Source organism: Prionailurus viverrinus, chromosome E1, assembly GCF_022837055.1.
Source record: "Prionailurus viverrinus isolate Anna chromosome E1, UM_Priviv_1.0, whole genome shotgun sequence".
Classification (NCBI taxonomy): Eukaryota; Metazoa; Chordata; class Mammalia; order Carnivora; family Felidae; genus Prionailurus; species Prionailurus viverrinus.
The window spans coordinates 13,225,428-13,245,480 of NC_062574.1; the positions used below are offsets into that span (position 1 = coordinate 13,225,428).

At 48.9% G+C, this 20,053-nt stretch overlaps 1 protein-coding gene across 2 annotated transcripts in view; it reads left to right on the forward strand.

The window, feature by feature from the left end:
• ITGAE (integrin subunit alpha E) overlaps positions 1-20,053 on the forward strand; it is a 72,486-nt gene that overhangs the window by 28,934 nt on the left and 23,499 nt on the right. The window contains exons 3-19 of one of the 2 annotated variants that reach the window (XM_047832069.1): positions 6,297-6,388; positions 7,679-7,746; positions 8,145-8,262; positions 8,483-8,614; positions 8,780-8,833; positions 9,029-9,144; positions 9,784-9,935; positions 10,913-11,066; positions 11,638-11,782; positions 12,262-12,329; positions 13,116-13,251; positions 13,834-13,976; positions 14,331-14,471; positions 15,139-15,363; positions 16,327-16,457; positions 18,030-18,160; positions 19,419-19,585. In XM_047832069.1, coding sequence (XP_047688025.1) covers positions 6,297-6,388; positions 7,679-7,746; positions 8,145-8,262; positions 8,483-8,614; positions 8,780-8,833; positions 9,029-9,144; positions 9,784-9,935; positions 10,913-11,066; positions 11,638-11,782; positions 12,262-12,329; positions 13,116-13,251; positions 13,834-13,976; positions 14,331-14,471; positions 15,139-15,363; positions 16,327-16,457; positions 18,030-18,160; positions 19,419-19,585 — 2,173 coding nt within the window. The remainder of the gene's footprint in view (positions 1-6,296; positions 6,389-7,678; positions 7,747-8,144; positions 8,263-8,482; positions 8,615-8,779; positions 8,834-9,028; positions 9,145-9,783; positions 9,936-10,912; positions 11,067-11,637; positions 11,783-12,261; positions 12,330-13,115; positions 13,252-13,833; positions 13,977-14,330; positions 14,472-15,138; positions 15,364-16,326; positions 16,458-18,029; positions 18,161-19,418; positions 19,586-20,053) is intronic. The other variant, XM_047832070.1, reaches the window with a different exon arrangement.

The following is a 20,053-nucleotide window of genomic DNA, read 5'->3' on the forward strand; positions in this document are numbered from 1 at the left end:
ACCCCCCGTAGGACAGGGTAGAGGGGTGCTGAAGGCTGGGTAAGACGTTTCCTCTTCTCTGTCTCCTGCAAAGCAAGAATGGGTTTTGGCTCCGGAGGGAGCAGGGTTAGGAAGGGCTTAAGCCAAGAGGGTGGGTCTTCTACAAGGTCCTGCCAAGTGATAATGTAAGGGAGCTGATCAAGATGGCCCGTCTTAGGCCGAGAGATGATACTCCTGACTCGGTGGATGGTAGGGAGGTCGAAGGTCCCCTCTGGTGGCCATCCGACATTGAAAGTTGGCCACTCGCTAGAACAAAAAAACTGCAACCGACCCTTTCGGACTTCCACACTGAGGTTGTTAGCTCTTCCCCTCACATCCTTAAAGTGATCAATCATAATACTTAGAGGAGTAGTCCGAGTCTGTCCCATAACGTCCGTCCAGTAAGTCCACAGAGCAAAACAGAGAAACACAAAAACAGACAAACAGAGGGCCCCTAGAAAGTCTTCCAACTCCATGGAAGCAAAACTGAAAGCTAGCTTTTGAGGGGATTCCATGTCCCTCCAAAACTGATGAGGGGATTCCACGTCCCTCCAAAACCGATGAGGGGATTCCACGTCCCTCCAAAGACGACGGCCTCACGCCGACCAGCGGGAGCGACCCGCCTCGTCTCAGACCTTTGAGGGGATTCTACGTCCCTCTGAAACAGATGAGGGGATTCCACGTCCCTCCAGAAGGGAGAATCGGAACGTCTTCCGAAACTCCCGGCCCGTGGTCCTCCAGTGCGTCCACCTAGACCGCGTCGGGCACTACCAGAATTCCAGAAATGAGCTCACATAGAAAAGACAGAACAAACCGACACTAACCGTGGCCAGTCAGGCTCTCCAGGTCAGGGGTCCCTTGGGGGTCTTGGGGATCCCGGGCCGAGCCCCCAAATGTTATGCCCAGAATTCGTGATCCCCAAAGACCACTAGGGAGCCGAGTCCGATGCAAAAGCAAAGAGCCTTTATTCGAGCTAGCTTGAGCTCAATCCCCTACCTGCACCCAGGCAGCGGTGAGATACCAGGGAAAGAGAACGAGTTTCAAAAGCACAAAGGTTTTATAGGGGTCTAGGGGCAGCCGATTGGCTGGGGAATTGGCGTGTTTTGATCAGGAAGCTTGAATGGGTGAGCGGGAGGTCACTCAAAGGGAGGAGGCGTGGTCTAGGTGAAGGACACAGAACAAGATGGAGTCGGCTGGCGTAGGCCCGCCCTTTCAATTACCATAGACCAGGCAAGATGGTGGTGGCCAGGATGGTGATGGGAAATGGAGAGAAGAGATGCTCCATAGATAATAGTTTGGAGGAAGGATCCCCACAGGGTTTACTGATGGACTTGATGCAGGGATGAGTGAAAAGATGAAGCAAAGATGTCCTCAGGATTCAGGCTTTAGAATGTAGTTGTTGGTTTTACCATCTATTAATAGCCTTGGGGAAGATGGAGAAACACAGGCTTGGGAGGACAAGACCCCAAGTTCAGTTTGAACATTCTAAAGTTTTAGATGCCTGTTAGACAGTGGGGGGTTGGTTATTGTGTTTGTTTCTTGTTGCTGCTGTAACAACTACAAAATTTATGGCTTAAAACAACACAAATCTATTGTCTCACAGTTCTGGAGGTCAGAAATCCAAAATGGGTCTTAATGGGCTAAAATCAAGGTGTTAGCAAGGCTGTGTTTCTTCTGGTGGCTCAAGGGGAGAATCTGTTTCCTCACCGTTTTCAGTTTCTGGAGGCTACCTGCATTCTTTGGCTTTTGGCCTCTTCCTCCATCTTGAAAATCAGCAGTGTCACATCTTCAGATCTTTCTCTGACTCTGACCCTCTTGCCTCCATCTTATAAGGACCCTTGTGATTACATAGGGTCTACCTGGATAATCCAGGATTATTTCCTTCATCTCAAGATCCTTAACTTAATTAAGTCTACAACATCCCTTTACCCATAAAAAGCACATTCATAGGTTCTGGGGATTAGGACATGGACATCTGTGGTGGGGGCATTATTCTATTTCTTACAGCTATGCTGGTCTGACTTCTGGTGGAGGGATTCTTTGGCCACAGAAGTTCAGCATTTATAGGTATATTGAAGCCATGGGATTGGAGGGGATCACTAGGGAGAATGTGCTGGCAAGGAAAACAAGGACCAAACCCCAAGGTTCCAACAACATTTAGAAGTTAGACAGTGAAGAAGCCAACAAGAGTCTCAGAAGGAGTATTGAGAGAGTTAGGGGAAAATCAAGAAGAAAGTGTTTCAAGGAGGAGATGGTCACATGTCCAGGGCTGCTGAGAGGTTGAAGAAGATGAGGACGGAAAGGTGTCCATTGGATTTGGCAAGGTGGAGACCACGGATGACCTTGACAAGAGCTTGTGGAATCAGCTTGGGGTGGGTTAAACGAGGGTTGGGGGCACAGGTATAGGCTTTATTATTATTATTATTATTATTATTAATCCATGGAGGTAAGTAAATGATCTATTTTATAATTACAATAGAGTGATGGGAAGCAAGGAAGTGGAGATGGTACCTCATTCCTGCCACCCGATTCACCATAGCTACATCTTGACCTTTTTGAAAGTACAGACTAATCCCCTTTATCAAGTCCTCCATGACTCCCTTACTGCCCTCAGCACAAAGATCTTGGACATAGTTCACTGTTATCAAGCCCAGCCTCAGGGCCACTTCCTCAATACCCCCTACTCAAAAGCACTGTTTTGAGGTAAACCAGTTATCCCTGGGCAGCGTGGATAGGGAGATTGCTTAGGCTAACCCTGGACTCTGCTGTCTCTCTGGGCTTGGGGTAAGGGGTAAAGTTTGCCATTGGAACTATTTCTGGAGGCTGCTTTAATGAGGCTGAGGTACTCACCCCTCAAACCTCCATTTCTTTCTTTTCTAAAAAAAATTCAAGTTAGTTAACATACAGTGTAGTCTTGGCTTCAGGAGTGGAACCCAGTGATTCATCTTTTACATATGACACCCAGTGCTCATCCCAAAAAATGCCCTCCTTAATGCCCATCACCCATTTAACCCATACCCCCACCCACCTCCCCTCCAGCAGCCCTCAGTTCTCTGTATTTAAGAGTCTCTTATGGTGGAGTGTGTGGGTGGCTCAGTTGGTTAAGCGTCCCACTTTGGCTCATAGTTCATGGGTTTGAACCCCACATTGGGCTCTGTGCTCACAGCATAGAGCCTGGAGCCTGCTTCAAGTTCTGTGTCTCCCTCTCTCTCTGCCCCTCCCCTGCTCATGCATGCATGTGCTCTTGCTCTCTCTCAAAAATAAAGATTAAAAAAATTTTTTTTAAGAAGAGTCTCTTATGGTCTGCCTCCCTCTCTGTTTTTTTTTTCTTATTTTTCTTTCCCTTCCCTTATGTTCATCTATTGAGTTTCTCAAATTCCAAATATGAGTGAAATCATATATCTGTCTTTCTCTGACTGACTTATTTCACTAGCATAATACCTTCTAGTTCCATTCACGTTGTTGCAAATGGCAAGATTTCATTCTTTTTGATCACTGAGAAGTATTCTGTTATATATATATGTGTGTATATATATGTACATATATATATACATATATATGTGTGTATATATATATATACACACACACACACACACACACACACACACACACACACACACACATACGTCTTCTTACTCCAGTCATCAGTCAATGGACATTTGGGCTCTTTCCACAATTTGATTATGGTTGATAGTGCTGCTGTAAACATTGGAGTGCATGTGCCCCTTCAAATCAGCATTTTTGTATCCTTTGGATAAATACCTAGTAGTGCAATTGCTGGGTCGTAGGGTAGCTCTATTTTTAACTTTTTGAGGAACCTCTATACTGTTTTCCACAGTGGCTGCACCAGTTTGCATTCCCACCAAAGTGTAAAAGGGTTCCCCTTTCTCGGCATCCTCACCAATATCTGTTGTTTCCCGAGTTGTTCATTTTAGCCATTCTGACAGGTGTGAAGCGAGATCTCATTGTGGTTTTGATTTGTATTTCCTTGATGATGAGTGATGTTGAGCATCTTTTCGTGTGTCTGTGAGCCATGTGGATGTCTTCTTTGGAAAAGTGTCTATTGATGTCTCTTGCCCATTTCTTCACTGGATTCTTTATTTTTTGGGTGTTGAGTTTGGTAAGTTCCTTATAGATTTTGGATACTAACCCTTTAATCTGATATGTAATTTGCAAATATCTTCTCTCATTCTATTGGTTGCCTTTTATTTCATTGATTGTCGCCTTTGCTGTGCAGAAGCTTTTTATCTTGATGATGTCCCAATAGTTCACTTTTGCTTTTATTTCCCTTGCCTCCAGAGATATGTCAAGTAGAAAGTCACTGCAGCTGAGATCAAAGAGGTTTTTGCTTGTTTTCTCTTGTAGGATTTTGATGGTTTCCTGTCTCACATTTAGGTCTTTTATTCATTTTGATTTATTGTTGTGTATGGTGAAAATGATCCAGGTTCATTCTTCCACATGTCACTGTCCAGTTTTCCCAGCACCATTTGCTGAAGAGACTGTCTTTTTTTCATTGGATACTCTTTCTTGCTTTGTCAAAGATTAGTTAGCCATATATTTGTGGGTCAATCTCTGGGTCTTCTATTCTGTTCCATTGATCTATGTATCTGTTTTTGTGCCAGTACCATACTGTCTTGATGATTATAGCTTTGTAATGTAGCTAAAAAGTCCAGAATTGTGATGCTTCCAGCTTTGGTTTTCTTTTTCAACATTACGTGGCTATTCTGGGTCTTTTCTCATTCCACACAAATTTTAGGATTGTTTGTTCTAGCTCTGTGAAGAATGTTGGTATTATTTTGATAGGGATTGCATTGAATGTGTGGATTTCCTTGGGTAGTATTGACATTTTAACAATATTTGTTCTTCCAATCCATGAGCACAGAATGTTTTTCCATTTCATTGTGTTTTCTTTACTTTCTTTTATAAGTATTCTATAGTTTTCAATGTATAGATCTTTTACCTCTTTGGTTAGGTTTATTCCTAGGTATCTTAGGGTTTTTGGTGCAATTGTAAATGAGATCAGTTCCTTGATATCTCTTTCTACTACTTCATTATTTGTGTAAAGAAATGCAACTAATTTCTGTATATCGTTTTTATATCCTGCGACATTACTGAATTCATGTATCAGCTCTAGCAGTTTTTTGGTGGTCTTTCAGATTTCCCATGTAGAGTATCATGTCATCTGTGAAGAGTGAGAATTTGACTTATTCCTTGCCAGTTTGGATGCCTTTTATTTCTTTTTGTGTCTGATTGCTGAGGCTAGGACTTCCAGTGCTATATTGAACAACAGTAGTGAGAGTGGACATCCCTGTCGTGTTCCTGATCTTAGGGGGAAAGCTCTCAGTTTTTTCCCATCAAGAATGATATTATCTGTAGGCCTTTCATATATGGTTTTTATGATATTAAGGTATGTTCTTTCTATCTCCACTTTCTTGAGGGTTTTTATCAAGAAAAGATGCTGTATTTTGTTATATCCTTTTTTTTGCATCTATTGAAAGGATCATATGGTTCTTATCCTTTCTTTTATTAATGTGGTGTATCACGTTGATCGATTTGCAAATATTGAATCAGCCCTGCAGCCCAGGAATAAATCCAACTTGATCATGGTGAATAATTCTTTTGATGTACTATTGAATTTGCTTTGCTAGTACACTACTGAGAATTTTTTGCATCCAGGTTCATCAGGGATATTGGCCTGTAATTCTCCTTTTTAGTGGGGTAAAGACTGGTTTTGGAATCAAGGCAATGCTAGCTTCATAGAATGAGTTTGGAATCAAACCTCCATTTCTGACTGACCCATTGCATAGCAGTGCCAGGATGCTCTTCTCAAGAAATACCATCACTGAGGCCAGGTGGGTCAGTTCCCCTGGCAGCCACTAGGAAGCCAGCAGTGCCCCTGACAGAACCAGCTGTCCTGTTGATGGCTTCCTAGCATCTACCCACCCCCTCCCCAAAGAGCAGAGAGTCTTTACCATCAATACCACTCCCATTTCTGTCAGGGTAGGTCAGCAGGCAGAGAGCAGATGCATTTAACTATTTCTCCCCTGGAGCTATGTAAATGTAAATGCTGAGCAAATGCTTTTCACATAATGCAAAGTCTGCCATTTTGGGCTGGGACCCAAGTCTGGACCTCTTCCATTAGTTTTCCAGATTGGGAGCCAGTGAGTCTGGAGTGGGGCCTGGAGTGGGGCCTGGAGTAGGAAGACTGTGCCTGGGCAGGCAGAAAGGAGGAGGGAATCATTGGCCAGCTCAGCTTTGCTGTGTGCCTTCCTACTCAGGCTCCTGGTCACCAGTCCTCAAACCAACGGGACAGCAGGCCTCCTACATCGTTGTTCCCTCATCCAGGATGAGATTCTTTGCCAACCAGTAGGTAAGTCAACCACCACTCCAGGGAATGTTCCCTGGACCTCCTTTTGAGGAATCCCACTTATCTGGCCGAAACCATTTGAACCCAGATGCACTTAGTCCAGTCCCTCGACCCTAGATTCCACCACCACCCACAGTAGGCCTTCTATCCCAAAGCCCAATCCCATCCCAACCCAACCCAAATCCCCAGCCCACCTTTCCATATCTTGTCCTAACAAAAATGATACCTAAAATGTATCGAGTGCTACCTAAATGATACCTAAAATGTAGCAGAGTGCCTGGCACTCTGCTAAGTGCTTTGTTCACTTTTAATTCTCAAATTCACTCCCATTTTATAGAAAAGGAAGCTACAGTTCAGAGCAGTCCTTTAATTGCCAATACGACTAAGGGCATGCATCTAGTGTTGGCAGTACTACAGCTGGCAAACCCGACTCTATCTGATTCCAGAACCCAACATGTCCCAATTCATCACACCTCCATTTCATCTAACTTTACCCCTCCCGACCTGTGGCCATCCTAGCATCTAGCATGGGGATTGGCACTCAATAAATGCTGTTTGAATGAATGAATGAACAAGTGAATGGACCTAATTCTCACATTAACCAACTCTACTCATTCCATCCAGTTCAACTCAAGGCCCACATTTGCTGATGAACTCTCAGCTGTGTATGGTAGGGTTCTTGTCTCTGTGAAAGGCATGGTGTTGATCAGCCTCAGTCTCTGCTTCAGAAGGGGATGCAGGCTGGCAGCATAAGCGGGTGATTCTATGGCTCAAAAATGAGTCTCCTGAGACCCACCTTGTGGAGGGAGAGGAATGAGCTACACTTTCACCCTGGGGTCTTGGGGCATTAAGAGTCCCCAGAAATAGAATGTGGAGAGTGGAGAGTTCATCGGTCCATGTAGCCAGTTCTTTAGCATCTTTCACCCGTCCCCAGTGCTGCACACAACCACCGGCTAGTTCTTCTCTACCCTCCTGCCCTTCCAAACTGGGATCCCCTGTAAGTACCAGGTCTCAGTTATGTCTAGATCCCTATCACCATCTGCCATGAGGCTAGGCACAGAGCAGACATCACAGGGCATTTGTTGAATGAGTCAGTGAATAAGCCCAGGGAATAGGCACTTTGCCTTGAACATGTCCAGGCCTGTGCTTGAAGGCCCCCCAACCAGCTTCTAGAGGCTGCTCTGAGTGGCCGATTGTTCTTTATGGGGCCCTGACCATCATGTGACCTCTGATGTTGGCTGTAGGGTTGCCTCCCAGCATCCTTCCCTCCTTACCTAGGCTTAACTGTTTCAGAGCATGCCCCCTTCCCAAAGGGAAGGCACCCGGGAGTGACAGTTGTCCGGAACCACCACAGTGTTTTGGTGAGTATGCATGAGGCGGGATGATGGAGGGCTTCAGGGAAGGTGGAGCTTACCCTGTAGTTGACCGGTGTTGATAACACTCTGACTGGCATATTCTCAGGGCTGAGCCCAGCTGCCTCCCTGGTACCAACCCCAGGGCTAACCATGGCTCTGACCTGGGTACTCCATGACCCAGCACACTGACCTAAGTGCTTAACTTCAGCTTTGGCCCCAGCACTGACTCCTACCCCTGATGAGGGGTGAGCAAACTATTCCTGCATCTTCTACTTGGTTGTGGCACTTGATTCTGTAATGGAGGTGATGGATTCTGTAATGGGGGTGATGATGTGGCTGTGATTAGGGGGCCTGTGCTGGAGATGACCTAGGCTTTCCCCTTCTTCTCTCCCCCTCTCTCCTAGATCTGTATTCAAGTGATGTCCCGGAAGCCCCACAGTCTCAGCCCAGAACTCACAGGCACCTGCAGCCTATTAGCCAACAACTTCCAACCCCAGGCTCAGGTCTACTTCTCTGACCTTGGTAAGGGTTGGACACTGACTGACCTTAGATAGCTCTAAAGAGATCTCCTTGGGTCTCCAGGAAGAGGCGTGGCAGATGTTAGAGGGACACAGAAGCCCAGAGAGGGCAAGGCAAGCCTAAGCCCCTGTGAAGGAAATCAGAGCAGAGACAAGTGTGGGCCTGCCTGGAGGTGAACAAGGAGGCTATCTGACTCTGAGTTCTTCCGTATGTGTTTTTAAAGAAAATCTCCTTGATCCCAATGTACATGTGGATGCCAGAGACTGCTACAGGAACAAGAATGGCAGCCTAGAGAAGACAGCCAGGTGGCGCCGGGCTCTGAAGACACAAGAGGAGCAGGAGGACGAAGCAGCTGGTGAGAAGAGGCAGATCTGGGTTGTTCCCAGAGGCTGTCAGAGCTGACCCCTAGGCTGGTGACCTCCAGGGGTGAGGTGTGCCGAGGGCCGGAAGATGGGAAGCAGTGGCTGGATTCTATAGGCCTAGTTAGTCCCAGCTCTGCCCCCCCACCTCCATATTACAGATGGGGAAACTGAGGCCCGAGGAGCAGGAGCTATGGGAGTGACTCACTCAGCAGGTCAGAGCCTGAATAGGCCGTGGCTATCTATGCCTCCGAGACAAAGGCTTCACTCTTGGGAACTTTACCAGCTTCCTCCCTGAACTGAGCCCTCAGGGCTTGAATGGGGTGGGTGCCCTGCAGGGCAGCACATGCTGCCCTCACTCCTGTGTCAAATTCTGTGTCCGCTCCTAACCTGCTCCCTGTTTTGGCCAGGCACTGAGATTGCCATCATCCTAGATGGCTCAGGAAGCATTGATCCCCCAGACTTCCAGAAAGCCAAAGACTTCATCTCCAACATGATGAAGAACTTCTATGCCAAGTGCTTTGAGGTGGGCTTCCCTAAGAGCTAGACTCACACAGTCTATTAGTTCTCTATTGCCGTGAACAAACTACCTCAAAACAACCATTTATTTGCTCACAGTTCTGTGGGTCAGCTATTTGGGCGGGATTCAGCTGGGTGGTCCTTCTGCTGGCCTTGCCTGGAGTTACTCCTGCAGCTGCAGACATCCTGTTGTTTGACTGGATGGCCTAAGATGGCCTTACCTGTCTGGGCCTTGTGCCTCCAGCAGGCCAGCTTAACGTTTTCATGGCTGCAGTGTTCCAAGAGGGCAAGAACCAGCGCATGCATGTACTTTTCAAGTTTCTGACTGTATCGCATTTGCTCATGTTCCATTGACCAAAGCTAGTCACATGACCAACCCCATAGTCAATATGTGGGAGGGGGACTACACAAAGACATGGTTTCAGGGGCAAGTCTATGATTCACTGTGATCCAGTACTATTATACCTTCCTCCACCTCTCCTTGCTTAGAGATTTCCCTCTGCCTTAACATCTCCTCCTGCCTGGAGGCAAGGAGAAATGAGTGGATTCTTCCACTGCTTCCAGGAGGAATCGTGTAGGGGGCAGGGGCGGCTTTGGGCATGGCGACTCTGCCAACCTCTTCCCCACCTCGGCTCCTCCTCTATAGTGCAACTTTGCCCTTGTGCAATATGGGGAAGTGATACAGACTGAGTTTGATCTTCGGGACAGCCAGGATGCAGTGGCCTCCCTCGCCAGAGTCCAGAATATCACTCAAGTGAAGAATGTCACCAAGACTGCTTCTGCCATACAGCATGTCCTGTAAGTATGAGGGCAGTGGGAATTACCTGAGCACCTACTGGGTGCCAGCTCACGGCCCTGCCCAGAGGTTCTGAGGCATCATGCCTGGAGAGATGGCTGGATGGAGCTGTGAAGAGGAGAGGATCAGGTTCTAGCTCTTCTTTGGCTGAGGGAAATGTGTGAGGTCTTTCAACCCAGTCTTTGTTAATGGCTGACATCCCAAGACATCCTCCAAAAAGTCTTCCAAAGACTCCTGCTGTGAGCATCAGTAGAGCACGGTACTTACAGGGATGGGCTTCGTGGCCAGGCTGCGTGGGTTCAATCTCTACTTTGTACTCACCTTGGGTAAGTTGCCTAACCTGTCGGTGCTTCAGTTGCCTCACGTTTAAAATGAGAATAATAATAATGCTTGTCAGGGGCACCTGGGTGGCTCAGTCAGTTAAGCATCTGACTCTTGATTTCAGCTCAGGTCATGCATGATCTCACAGTTTGTAAGCTCCAGCCCCACGTCAGGCTCTGCGCTGACAGGTGGAGGCTGCTTGGGATTTTCTCTCCCTCTGCATGCTCCCTTTGTCTCTCAAAATAAATAAATAAACTTAAAAAAATAATATTATTTGTTCTATAGGATTTTGTGAGGATTAAATGGGTTAAAATATGCACAGCACTTACAACAGTGCTTGGCACATAAGTACTGTGTAAATATTAGCCACTCTTTATTAATATCATTGTCATTCCTACACATACACACAGAATAGACTCTGCTATCCAGCACCTTTCTATGGGAGGAGGTGAGGGGCTAGGTATGTCTCAGCCTCCCCTCCACCTGGCCCTGCTGTGTGCCACAGGGGCATCACCACCCCTCTTCCGGCTTTTGTTCCCCCATTTCGGAGGGCTCCTTAATCCTCTCCAATTCTGAAACAGGTCAGTGAGTAAAATCTCCCCGGAGCTCAGTATCCCTCTGGCAAAGTTCTCCTCTTTATTTACTCTCCCCTACTTAGAGACAACATCTTCACGCCAAGCCACGGCTCCAGAAAAAATGCACCCAAGGTCATAGTGGTAATCACTGATGGGGACATATTTGGGGATCCACTCAACCTCACGACTGTCATCAGTTCCCCAAAGATGCAAGGTGTTGAGCGCTTTGCCATCAGGGTAAGAGCTGGGAGTTGGGTCGGGGGGCACCTTCTGACCCTGTTCAGCCTGGGGTGGGGAGGAGCCAGGGTTCCCAATAGGGGCTTGCTCTATTCACAGACTCTCACCAACTTCTCCCAGTCCCTATGTCCTGTACTTCCCCCATCCCATATCGGGTCCTCACACAGAGGGCTTGCTTCCCAACTGTGGTCACAGCTCACTCACCCAGCAGTGATGGGGAGAGCAGTGGACACTCAGGGATCCCAAAAGAAGAACATCAGGGAAGGTTCCTGGAGGAGATGGTGCTAAGCTAAGTGTTGGAGGACAAGCAGGAGTAGCTGGCCTAGGGTGCAGGGAAGGTAGAAGGGCTCTGCAGGCAAAGGGCACAGCGTGTGCAGAGGTGAGAATGAACCTGGTATGAGAAGGAAGGGGTATGTGTGGGAGAACAGGGAGCAGGGAAAGGAGGCAGGTGGTGAAGGGCCCTGAAGGCCAGCAGAGAGACTCAGCCCTCTCCTAGCCTAGAGAGCTCCCTGGGCTTGGGAACCAGCCAGCCCTCACAGTGCTGACCCACTGACCCAGGGCTTCTGTGCAGGTGGGAAATGAGAGTACTAAGACCCTCAAGGAGCTGAAGCTGATTGCCTCAGACCCATTTGAGAGACATGCATTCACAGTGACGAATTATTCAGCCCTGGATGGACTGCTGAGCAAATTGCAGCAGAATATCATTCACACGGAAGGTGAGGGCTCCAGTGTGGTCCACTTAGCCTCTGGCAGGAGGCCAAGCCCTGTGTGTCAGCCCCACCCCTGTCCTACCTCCATATGGTTCTCTGGGCAACTCCTATCACCTCTCTGAGCCTCAGCTGTTCCATCTCTAAAAAGGTAACAATATCCCCAGCCCTCATCGCTTCCCCAGAATTACCTGAACCTCTGATGAGAAGCTTAAGTGCTGGAGAAAGAATGACTGGGACATGGATCCCACTCTCAGGAGCTCACAGATGAGGAAACTGAGGCCCAGAAAGAGGAAGTAAGCTGCCCAAGCTTACTCTGTGGGTAGATACTAAAGCAGGATCAGGTCTCCACTCTCAGCCTGGTATATGTCCCATTATTCCGAACATCGTTCCCTCTGGGTATGAGGTCAAACTGGGCCCTTCCCTGACTTAGTTTTTCCCTTCACCTCAGCCCACAGCAGCATCTCACTGGGCTTCTTGGCTTCTAGGCACTATTGGAGAGGCCCTCCACTACCAACTGGCACAGATCGGGTTCAGTGCCCAGATCCTGGATGAGGTATGTGGTGAACTCAGCACCAGGCAGGATCACCATAGAGGAAGGGCCTCAGTGACACCCAGGGACTCAGGGACCCCTGGCTCACAGTGCAGGGCTCTGTCCTCCTGTAATGAGGCCTCTGAAGGAGCCCGTTTAGGATAAAAGAAAACTCTTGTACTTGCTTGCCCTAATCTGGACCTTTGAGGTAGACAAAAGAATGGCCATATTCATTACAGGGGTCAGTTTTGTTCTGTGTGCTCAAAGATTGAGCAGTTCCCTCTTAATATACGCTACTAACACAAGCTTTGGCTCGGGTCACTTGCCTACCAAGCTGAGTACTCCTCACCTGAGGCACTATTCCTCCCAGATGGGGAAAGATGCAGGCATGGTGAGGACATCAGCCCTGCACAGAGGTGGAATTGTGGTTAGCAAATTACTCAACACAGGTAGGCCTTGGGTGTCAGGCACAGGCTGAGCAACCTGTACAGAAGGAGATGAGCTCTGTCTTGCTCAACCATACTTTGTTTTAATGCTCAACGTCTATGGCCCGGGTCAGATTTCCACCCTGGAAATCTGGAGAGACACTCACTGGAGAGACAGTTGCCCCGATAGGGTCATGGGTACAAGGTAGGAACTGGGTATTTGCCATTTCACCTTCCTTCTGCGTTTCCAGCCAGGTGGTCAGAGATCATTGAACATCCCCCGCCCCCAACCCAAGGTTTGTGACATTGGCTGGTAGGCCCATGGCTGCTGTGGCTGGCCCCAGCCCCTCCCTCTCAGATGACATCCAACCCTCATCCCCTGTAGGGGCAGGTGCTGCTCGGTGCCGTCGGGGCCTTTAACTGGTCAGGGGGAGCACTGCTCTACAACTTGCACAGCCGCCGGGGTCGCTTCCTGAACCAGACGGCAGCAGATACCAAGACTGCACAGTACAGCTATCTAGGTGAGGCGGGGCCTGGAGACTACCTGAGTGAGGGTGGGGCCTACACAGGGACACTGAGTCTGTGCATTAGCCTGCACTAGGCTTCCCAGTTAGGGCAGGCTCTGGTCAGTCACATGGACTGAGGGATGGGCCTTGGTTAGGGATGCTCGAGGCTGAGAATTAGGGCCTTTTGGATGAGGACAAGGCCTCCTTGGTACTGAAGCTCAGGGTGGCCCTGAGGATGTGGGGCCTTGCCACTAATGGTAGTGGTGGGTAACCCTTCACCCCTCTCCTTGGTCCTCATATACCATGTGTATGATGAACATGGGTGGTGAATGTGTGTGAAGGAGTATATTTGGAGTGAAGCTGTATATATGATAATGTGTGTGTATCACTTCTGTGTGATGGGGCACATGTGTGTGACCAGCCACGGTGGTTAAGTGGGAGCACTCCCTGATGCCAATTTTTAAAAGGATGAGAAAGACAGTTTCTCCAGATCTGCTCCCCTCTGCTCAGGCTACTTTGAAGGATTGGCTGGGAAGTCGGGGTTCTAAGGAGTGGCCTGGGAGCTCCCAACGACAACCACCACCTCCTCCCTCCTAGGTTACTCAGTGGCCCTGCTGCACAAGGCCTGTGGCCTCTCCTATGTGTCAGGGGCTCCACGGTACAAGCAGCGGGGGGCCGTGTTTGAGCTTCAGAAGGAGGGCAAAGAGACCGACTTCGTGCCAGTGCTGGAGGGAGAGCAGGTACTTGCTGGAGAAGGATGCCCCCATTATTATAGATGGAGGATCTGGAAGTCCCAGAGGGAATGGGACAGGCTCCAAGGCACACCGAGGGGCATCACCTCAGCCTGGACAGAACTCAGACAGAATGCAGTGCCACTGCCCCAGCTCTGCATGTCTGGTTATCAACTGGCTTCCTCCGCTGTGGGGCATATGGCCGCTCACCCAGGCTTCTAGGTTTCTCTGGTGAACAGATTGATCTGGAATGACCCAAATTGGCAGTCCAGGAAGAACAGGATCAGGAGTCTAGGCTTGCTGAGGGGTATCAGAGGAGGCCTCCCCAGCACCCTTGTGAGCTGAGCTCCTCCTGGGCTGTAGATGGGATCCTATTTTGGCTCTGAGCTGTGCCCTGTGGACGTTGACATGGATGGGACCACGGACTTCTTGCTCGTGGCTGCTCCTTTCTACCACATTCACGGAGAGGAAGGCAGAGTCTACGTGTACCATCTGAACAAGCAGGTGGGAGTCTCCATCTTCGCAAACTTGCTGAGCTTGTGGGTGCTTAGCCTGCTGCAGAGGTGATGGAGGCTGGGAGCGCCCTGGCCCTGCCTTGCTTGGAAGGACAGTGCTGGGGAGGTGTGCAGGGTGGATGGTGGACAGCTAGGGCGGCTGTTCCATTTGTTCCCCTGCTCCACCTTCTCACTTTCCCCACCCCATCATCCCATGTTGATGATGATAACATCCCAAATAGCTGCACGCTCGACAAAGCATGTTTTGTCTATGATCTCGCTTGTTTCTCACTGTAACTGTGTTTCTCATACTGTGTCACTTCCATTTTACAGATGAGGAAGCTGAGGCTCAACGATGTTGAGACTTGCTCAAGTTTACATAGCGAGTGTGTGGTAGAGCCAAGACTAGAACCCGGGCCTCCCAATTGCCAGTGCGGTACCCCTAACTGTGGGAGCAGAGGGAGAAGGCTCTGGGTCCTAGCAGGCTCTGGGCAGGAGGATCTTAGCCTTACCACTCGCTTACCGTGTAGCCTTGGGGAGGTCCGTTGCCTTTTCTGAGCCTCAGCCTCCCTGCTAGAGAATCAGAAACAAGTCCAGTGAGCATGCCTTCTGGGATGGCCGAGGTTGTGCACCCTGCATCCCTCTCTTGAGGGCTGAGCTACCTGTTTGCTTTACAGAATGGTTCCTTCTCTTTGGCACACACGCTGAGTGGGTACCCTGGATTCACTGATGTCCGATTTGGCTTTGCCATGGCAACAGTGGGGGATATCAGTCAGGATAAGCTCACAGATGTGGCCATTGGGGCCCCCCTGGAGGGTTTTGGGGCAGATGATGGTACCAGCTTCGGCAGCGTGTACATCTACAATGGACGCTGGGATGGACTTTCTACCACCCCCTCTCAGGTAACCTGCAGGGCTCTCTCCAGCCTCTACTATGAGATTCTGACCTCCCTAGATGTGATAGCCTGAGCCCCAAGTCAGCTCCAGTTCTAAGTGTCAGGCGGGTCCCAAAGGGTCAGCAGTGCCCAGTGAAGGACAGAAGTCACTTGGAGGTTCCAGGCCAGGACCTCACCCCAGACCCTTCCAGTGGGGTAAGAGGTTGTGGCAACATCTGTTTATTGACCCGTATCTCCCTTTTTTGGCATTCCTGACCATGGACCTGCCTCAGATTCTCCTTCCTCACTTTCTGTCCCTTCTCTGGCTCCTGCCCCCCCACCCAACCCCATCCATGCCTTAACCCTCATCTCCCAAGACTCCATTGCCAGCCTCTCATGTTACATAGTTTGTGGGCACTTTCACCCATCTCAGACCACGGTTGTTCTTCTAACTTCAGTTTTGTATGTCCAGCTGTGTCCCGAGCACCTTGCTGGATGGCCCCCCAGGCATCTCATGCTGCCTAACCCAAAGCATCCTCTCCTCCCAGACCTGCTGCTCCTCTGGGCCCCTTCTCCTATCCCCCACACATATCCTAATGGTTCTCTCCCATATCCACCCCTGGCCTGGCTGCTCCTACTCGCCATCTTCTGCCCTGTGTCTGATTAGTCAGGCCCACCTCATTCCCCAACCCCTCATCAAGCCTCCTTGTACCCAAACCCCCTCTGTTCCCACTGCAGTGACCCCTAGCTATGTCCTCAGATGTCCTGGTCTTCCCCAACCCCAGCTTTCATCACTTGCCATGTCAAGTCCCACCTGCCCTTCAGGGCTCCATTCAAATGCCATTCCCCGTGGAAAACCTTGCCCTTCTCTTTTCAGTTCCTCAGTTGAGGGCTCACTGGGGTGGGGATCAAGGCTTATCATGCTGATTTGAATAAAACCCAAAAGGGCTCCCCTTCTCCTCCTCCATGCCTTGTGCTTTTCTCTCCACAGCGGATCAGAGCCTCAGAGGTGGCCTCAGGACTCCACTACTTTGGCATGTCAGTGGCTGGTGGCTTAGATTTCACTGGTGACGGCCTTGCTGACATCACCGTGGGCACTCTGGGCCGGGCAGCTGTGCTCCGGTAGGGATTCGTCCTGCCTCCTGGGGTCCCAAGTCCCAGCCTCACCTAGTTGCCCTGTCTTCAGTGACCCCATGAAGACACCAGGCACTGATGGGAGAGAGTAAATGTGGTTGTTGAGGGCACTGGCTCTCGAATCTGCCCATCTGGGTTTGACCCTCATCTCTCAATTAACCATTTGCCCTTGGGCAGGTTCTTGTATTCTGAGTCCCACTTTTCTGATCTGTAAATGGGAATAACAACAGCACCTCCCTCACAGAGTTATGAAGATTGAGAGAATCTTTGCAAAGATTTGGTACAGTACTCATTGAAAGCTATTATTTTGATGATGATATGATGATTTTCAGAACTTCTGTGTTCCATCCCTAAGGCAATTATCAAATCCCGTGGCTATAAATAATCTGGCAGAGCACCTATCTGTCCTGTGCGCTCCACTAAGCTCCAACTTGGCTGCCTATTTAACGCTCCTCTTGGCTGTTGCTGTCTGGCATCTCAAAGTTAACATGTCTAAAAATGGACTTCGTGTTCTCACCCACTCCTCATTCTCCCCAAGCTGCCCTTCCCCAGGCTTGCCAGCTAAGTAAATGGCACCACTTGTTCAGGACAAATACCCAGGAGTCATCCTTGATTCCTCTCTTTTCTTTCTCCCACCACCCCATCAACAAGATTTTGTTGGCTCTGCCTCCACAGTGCCTCCCGGTATAAGACGCTGGCATCTCTCACCTGCACCACTGCCATGGTGTTCTTCCCTGCTTCCACTCCCCGTGCTCTGTTCTCCACATGGCTGCCAGAGGAGTCCCTTTATCCTGCTGCTTAAAACCCCTCAGTGGCTCCCACTTAGAGAGTAAAATCCAAATTCTTTACCGTGGCTCACCATCTCCATGGCTTGTCTCTGCTCATCCCTCCATCCCCATCTCCTCTTACTACCTTCTGTCTCACTAATTGTGCTCCAGTCATGCTGACCTTTGTGTTCCTTAAACAAACCAAGTTCATTGCTACCACATGCCCTTTGCACTAGCTGTGCTTTCTGCCTGGAAGGAGGTTCCCCTTCTCTTCACACAGCTAGCTCTTGTTGGCACATCTCAAATGTCTCATCAGGGAGGCCATCCCTGATCACCCAACTAAGTAGCCCCCAATCTCTATTACCCTAACCTGTTTTATTTTCTTAAAATTTTTTAATGTTTATATTTGAGAGAGAGAGGGAATCCAAAGCAGGCTTCAGGCCCCAAGCTGTCACTGCAGAGCCCGACACAGGGCCCGAACTCACAAACTCTGAGATCATGACCTGAGCCACAGTCAGACCCTTAACTGACTGAGCCACCCAGGTGCCCCCCTATTTTACTTTTATCATAGCATTACCTATACATAGGATTTTCCTGTCTCTTCTTATTTGCTTGTTGTCTATTTTCTCACTAGAGAAGGGACTTGTCTCTTTTCCAACTACTACATCCTGAAGATGCAGAACAGCACTTGGTATACTGGAGACGTTCAATAAATATTCATTGAATAATTGAATGAGCCAAGCACTGAAGTCTTGTGGTCACTCCTCATGGTTCTGTTTGCTATCTTGTTTAGCTCAAGACCTGTGGTTTACCTGAATGTGTCCATGACCTTCACCCCCATGGCACTGCCCATTGGCTTCAACAGCAGTGTGAATGCTTTTTTGTGTTTTGAAATCAGCTCTGTGACTACAGCTGCCGAGACAGGTAATAGACAGCCTGGCTGACCCCCCTCCCCCCTCCCCCCCACCCAGTGTTGTGGTCATTCCTTGTTGGCTTCTGTAGGGGACAGAGAAAGAGGACTGGGAGGGTGGTGGTGTGCCGGGAGTGTTATGAAGTCCTGGTACTTGAAATCCCTCTATTAGAGCTTAGTTCCCTTGAGGTTAGGTTCTGCCTAATGGGAACTGTCCCAGAAAAGAGCGGTCTGCTGTTAAATCCATACTATGAAGGGATTTATCTGACCCTTGTTGGGCAGAAGGATTTTGGATCCCTTCCTCAAGGCTGAAGGATTGAGTTTCTGAAAGAAGACTCAGAAAAAAGGCAGCCATGCCTCCATCCCCCTCTCCTGTGCCCGTGTGTGTGTGCATGTGTTTGTAGGGGCTCCTGAGAAGTGCCTTTCCTTTTACTCTCTGATCACATCTTCCCTCCTTCCCTGCTCACTGTGTCTCCCTAGGCAGGTGGGATTAGATAACCTGCTGGGAGCCTGGCCTCTTTTTCCATCCCCATACTTGGCATTGGTTGGGTGCCTTTCCAGAAGGCAGAGGATGGGCATGGTTTTCATAGCCCAGGTACTTATTGCTAACCCAAGAGCTCCCCTCCAGAATAATCCCTCAGCAACAGTCCCCAAGGTTTAATCTCTCAAGAACAATACCTAAGATGTCTCTTTGCCTCTTACAGGTCAGAAAGCATTCTCCCAGGTGGGAGTGGCTTTCCTGTAGAAGGAGGCCTTCATCAAATCTGGGGGTAGAAAATGACAGACCTATCAGTTCCAGCTGTATAGGATGAAAGATTCAGGTCGCATTGCTTGAATAGCAGCTTCTGAGTGGCTGTGTGACACTGGGCAAGTGTCTTTCATTCTCTGGGCCCTGGTTTCTATTCTGTACAGTATGAGAGTTGGCCCAGGTAGTCTGTAAGGTTCTTCCAGCTCCGCTATCCCCAGGTTTTACTCTATGGTTCCTCTCTCCAGTCTCTGAATTATTCTTCCTCATAGTTTTCTCTTTCAATCATAGCCCTGGGCATGTGCTGCTTTGGGTTTGCGGCTGGGGCACTGAGGGACTAGAACCAGGTGCCAGAAGGCCATGAGAAAAGTACTTTTGAAATGAAGAAACTTGGGATTCCAACACAAGGGACTAGGTGGGGACACCACTCAGGAAGGGCTCATAAGGAACTGCAGGCAGGCTAGGGGCCCTCTGTCTAGGGCTTACCCATCCCAGTCTTATCAGGAAGGTCTGGTCTTCATTCCCAGGCCTCAAAGACACAGTTCTGAACTTCACATTGGACGTGGATGTGATGAAGCAGAGGAAAAGACTGCAGTGTTCAGACAAGAATATTTGTCAGAGCCACCTTAGGGAATGGGATGGCAGTGTGTCCCGTCTTTGTGAGCCCCTCCTGCTCATTCCCACAGAGGGAAAGGTAAGTGGAGGAGTTTAGAAGAGAGTCATGATGGGTCTGGGTTTTCTTGAGAAAAAAGATTTGAGATGCTCGCCATGAAGGATATATACCCAAAACAAACTAGACAATTATAATAATCCTAGCAGATCAAGAACCATATAATGGCATGGGAGATGGAGCTAATTATACTAGAACTCCAAAGTAAAGAAATCTACTGAAATTGAACACTATGTCTCTGAGCTTCCTAGAAACTGGACACAAAGGGAAATGCTCTAATGGCTGACATTTTTCTTGGCAAATCAGGAATAACGGTGGATCCCCCCACCCCAGCCTCATGTCATCTCACCTAGTAGTGGGGCTGAGTGCCCTTATATGAGTAAACATCAGAAACATTGAATGAGAGAAAATAAAATAAAGACAAAAGGTATCATTTACAAAGGTTTACTCCTGACAGAGGTGCCTGGAGACATAAAAGACATGCGTTTGTCG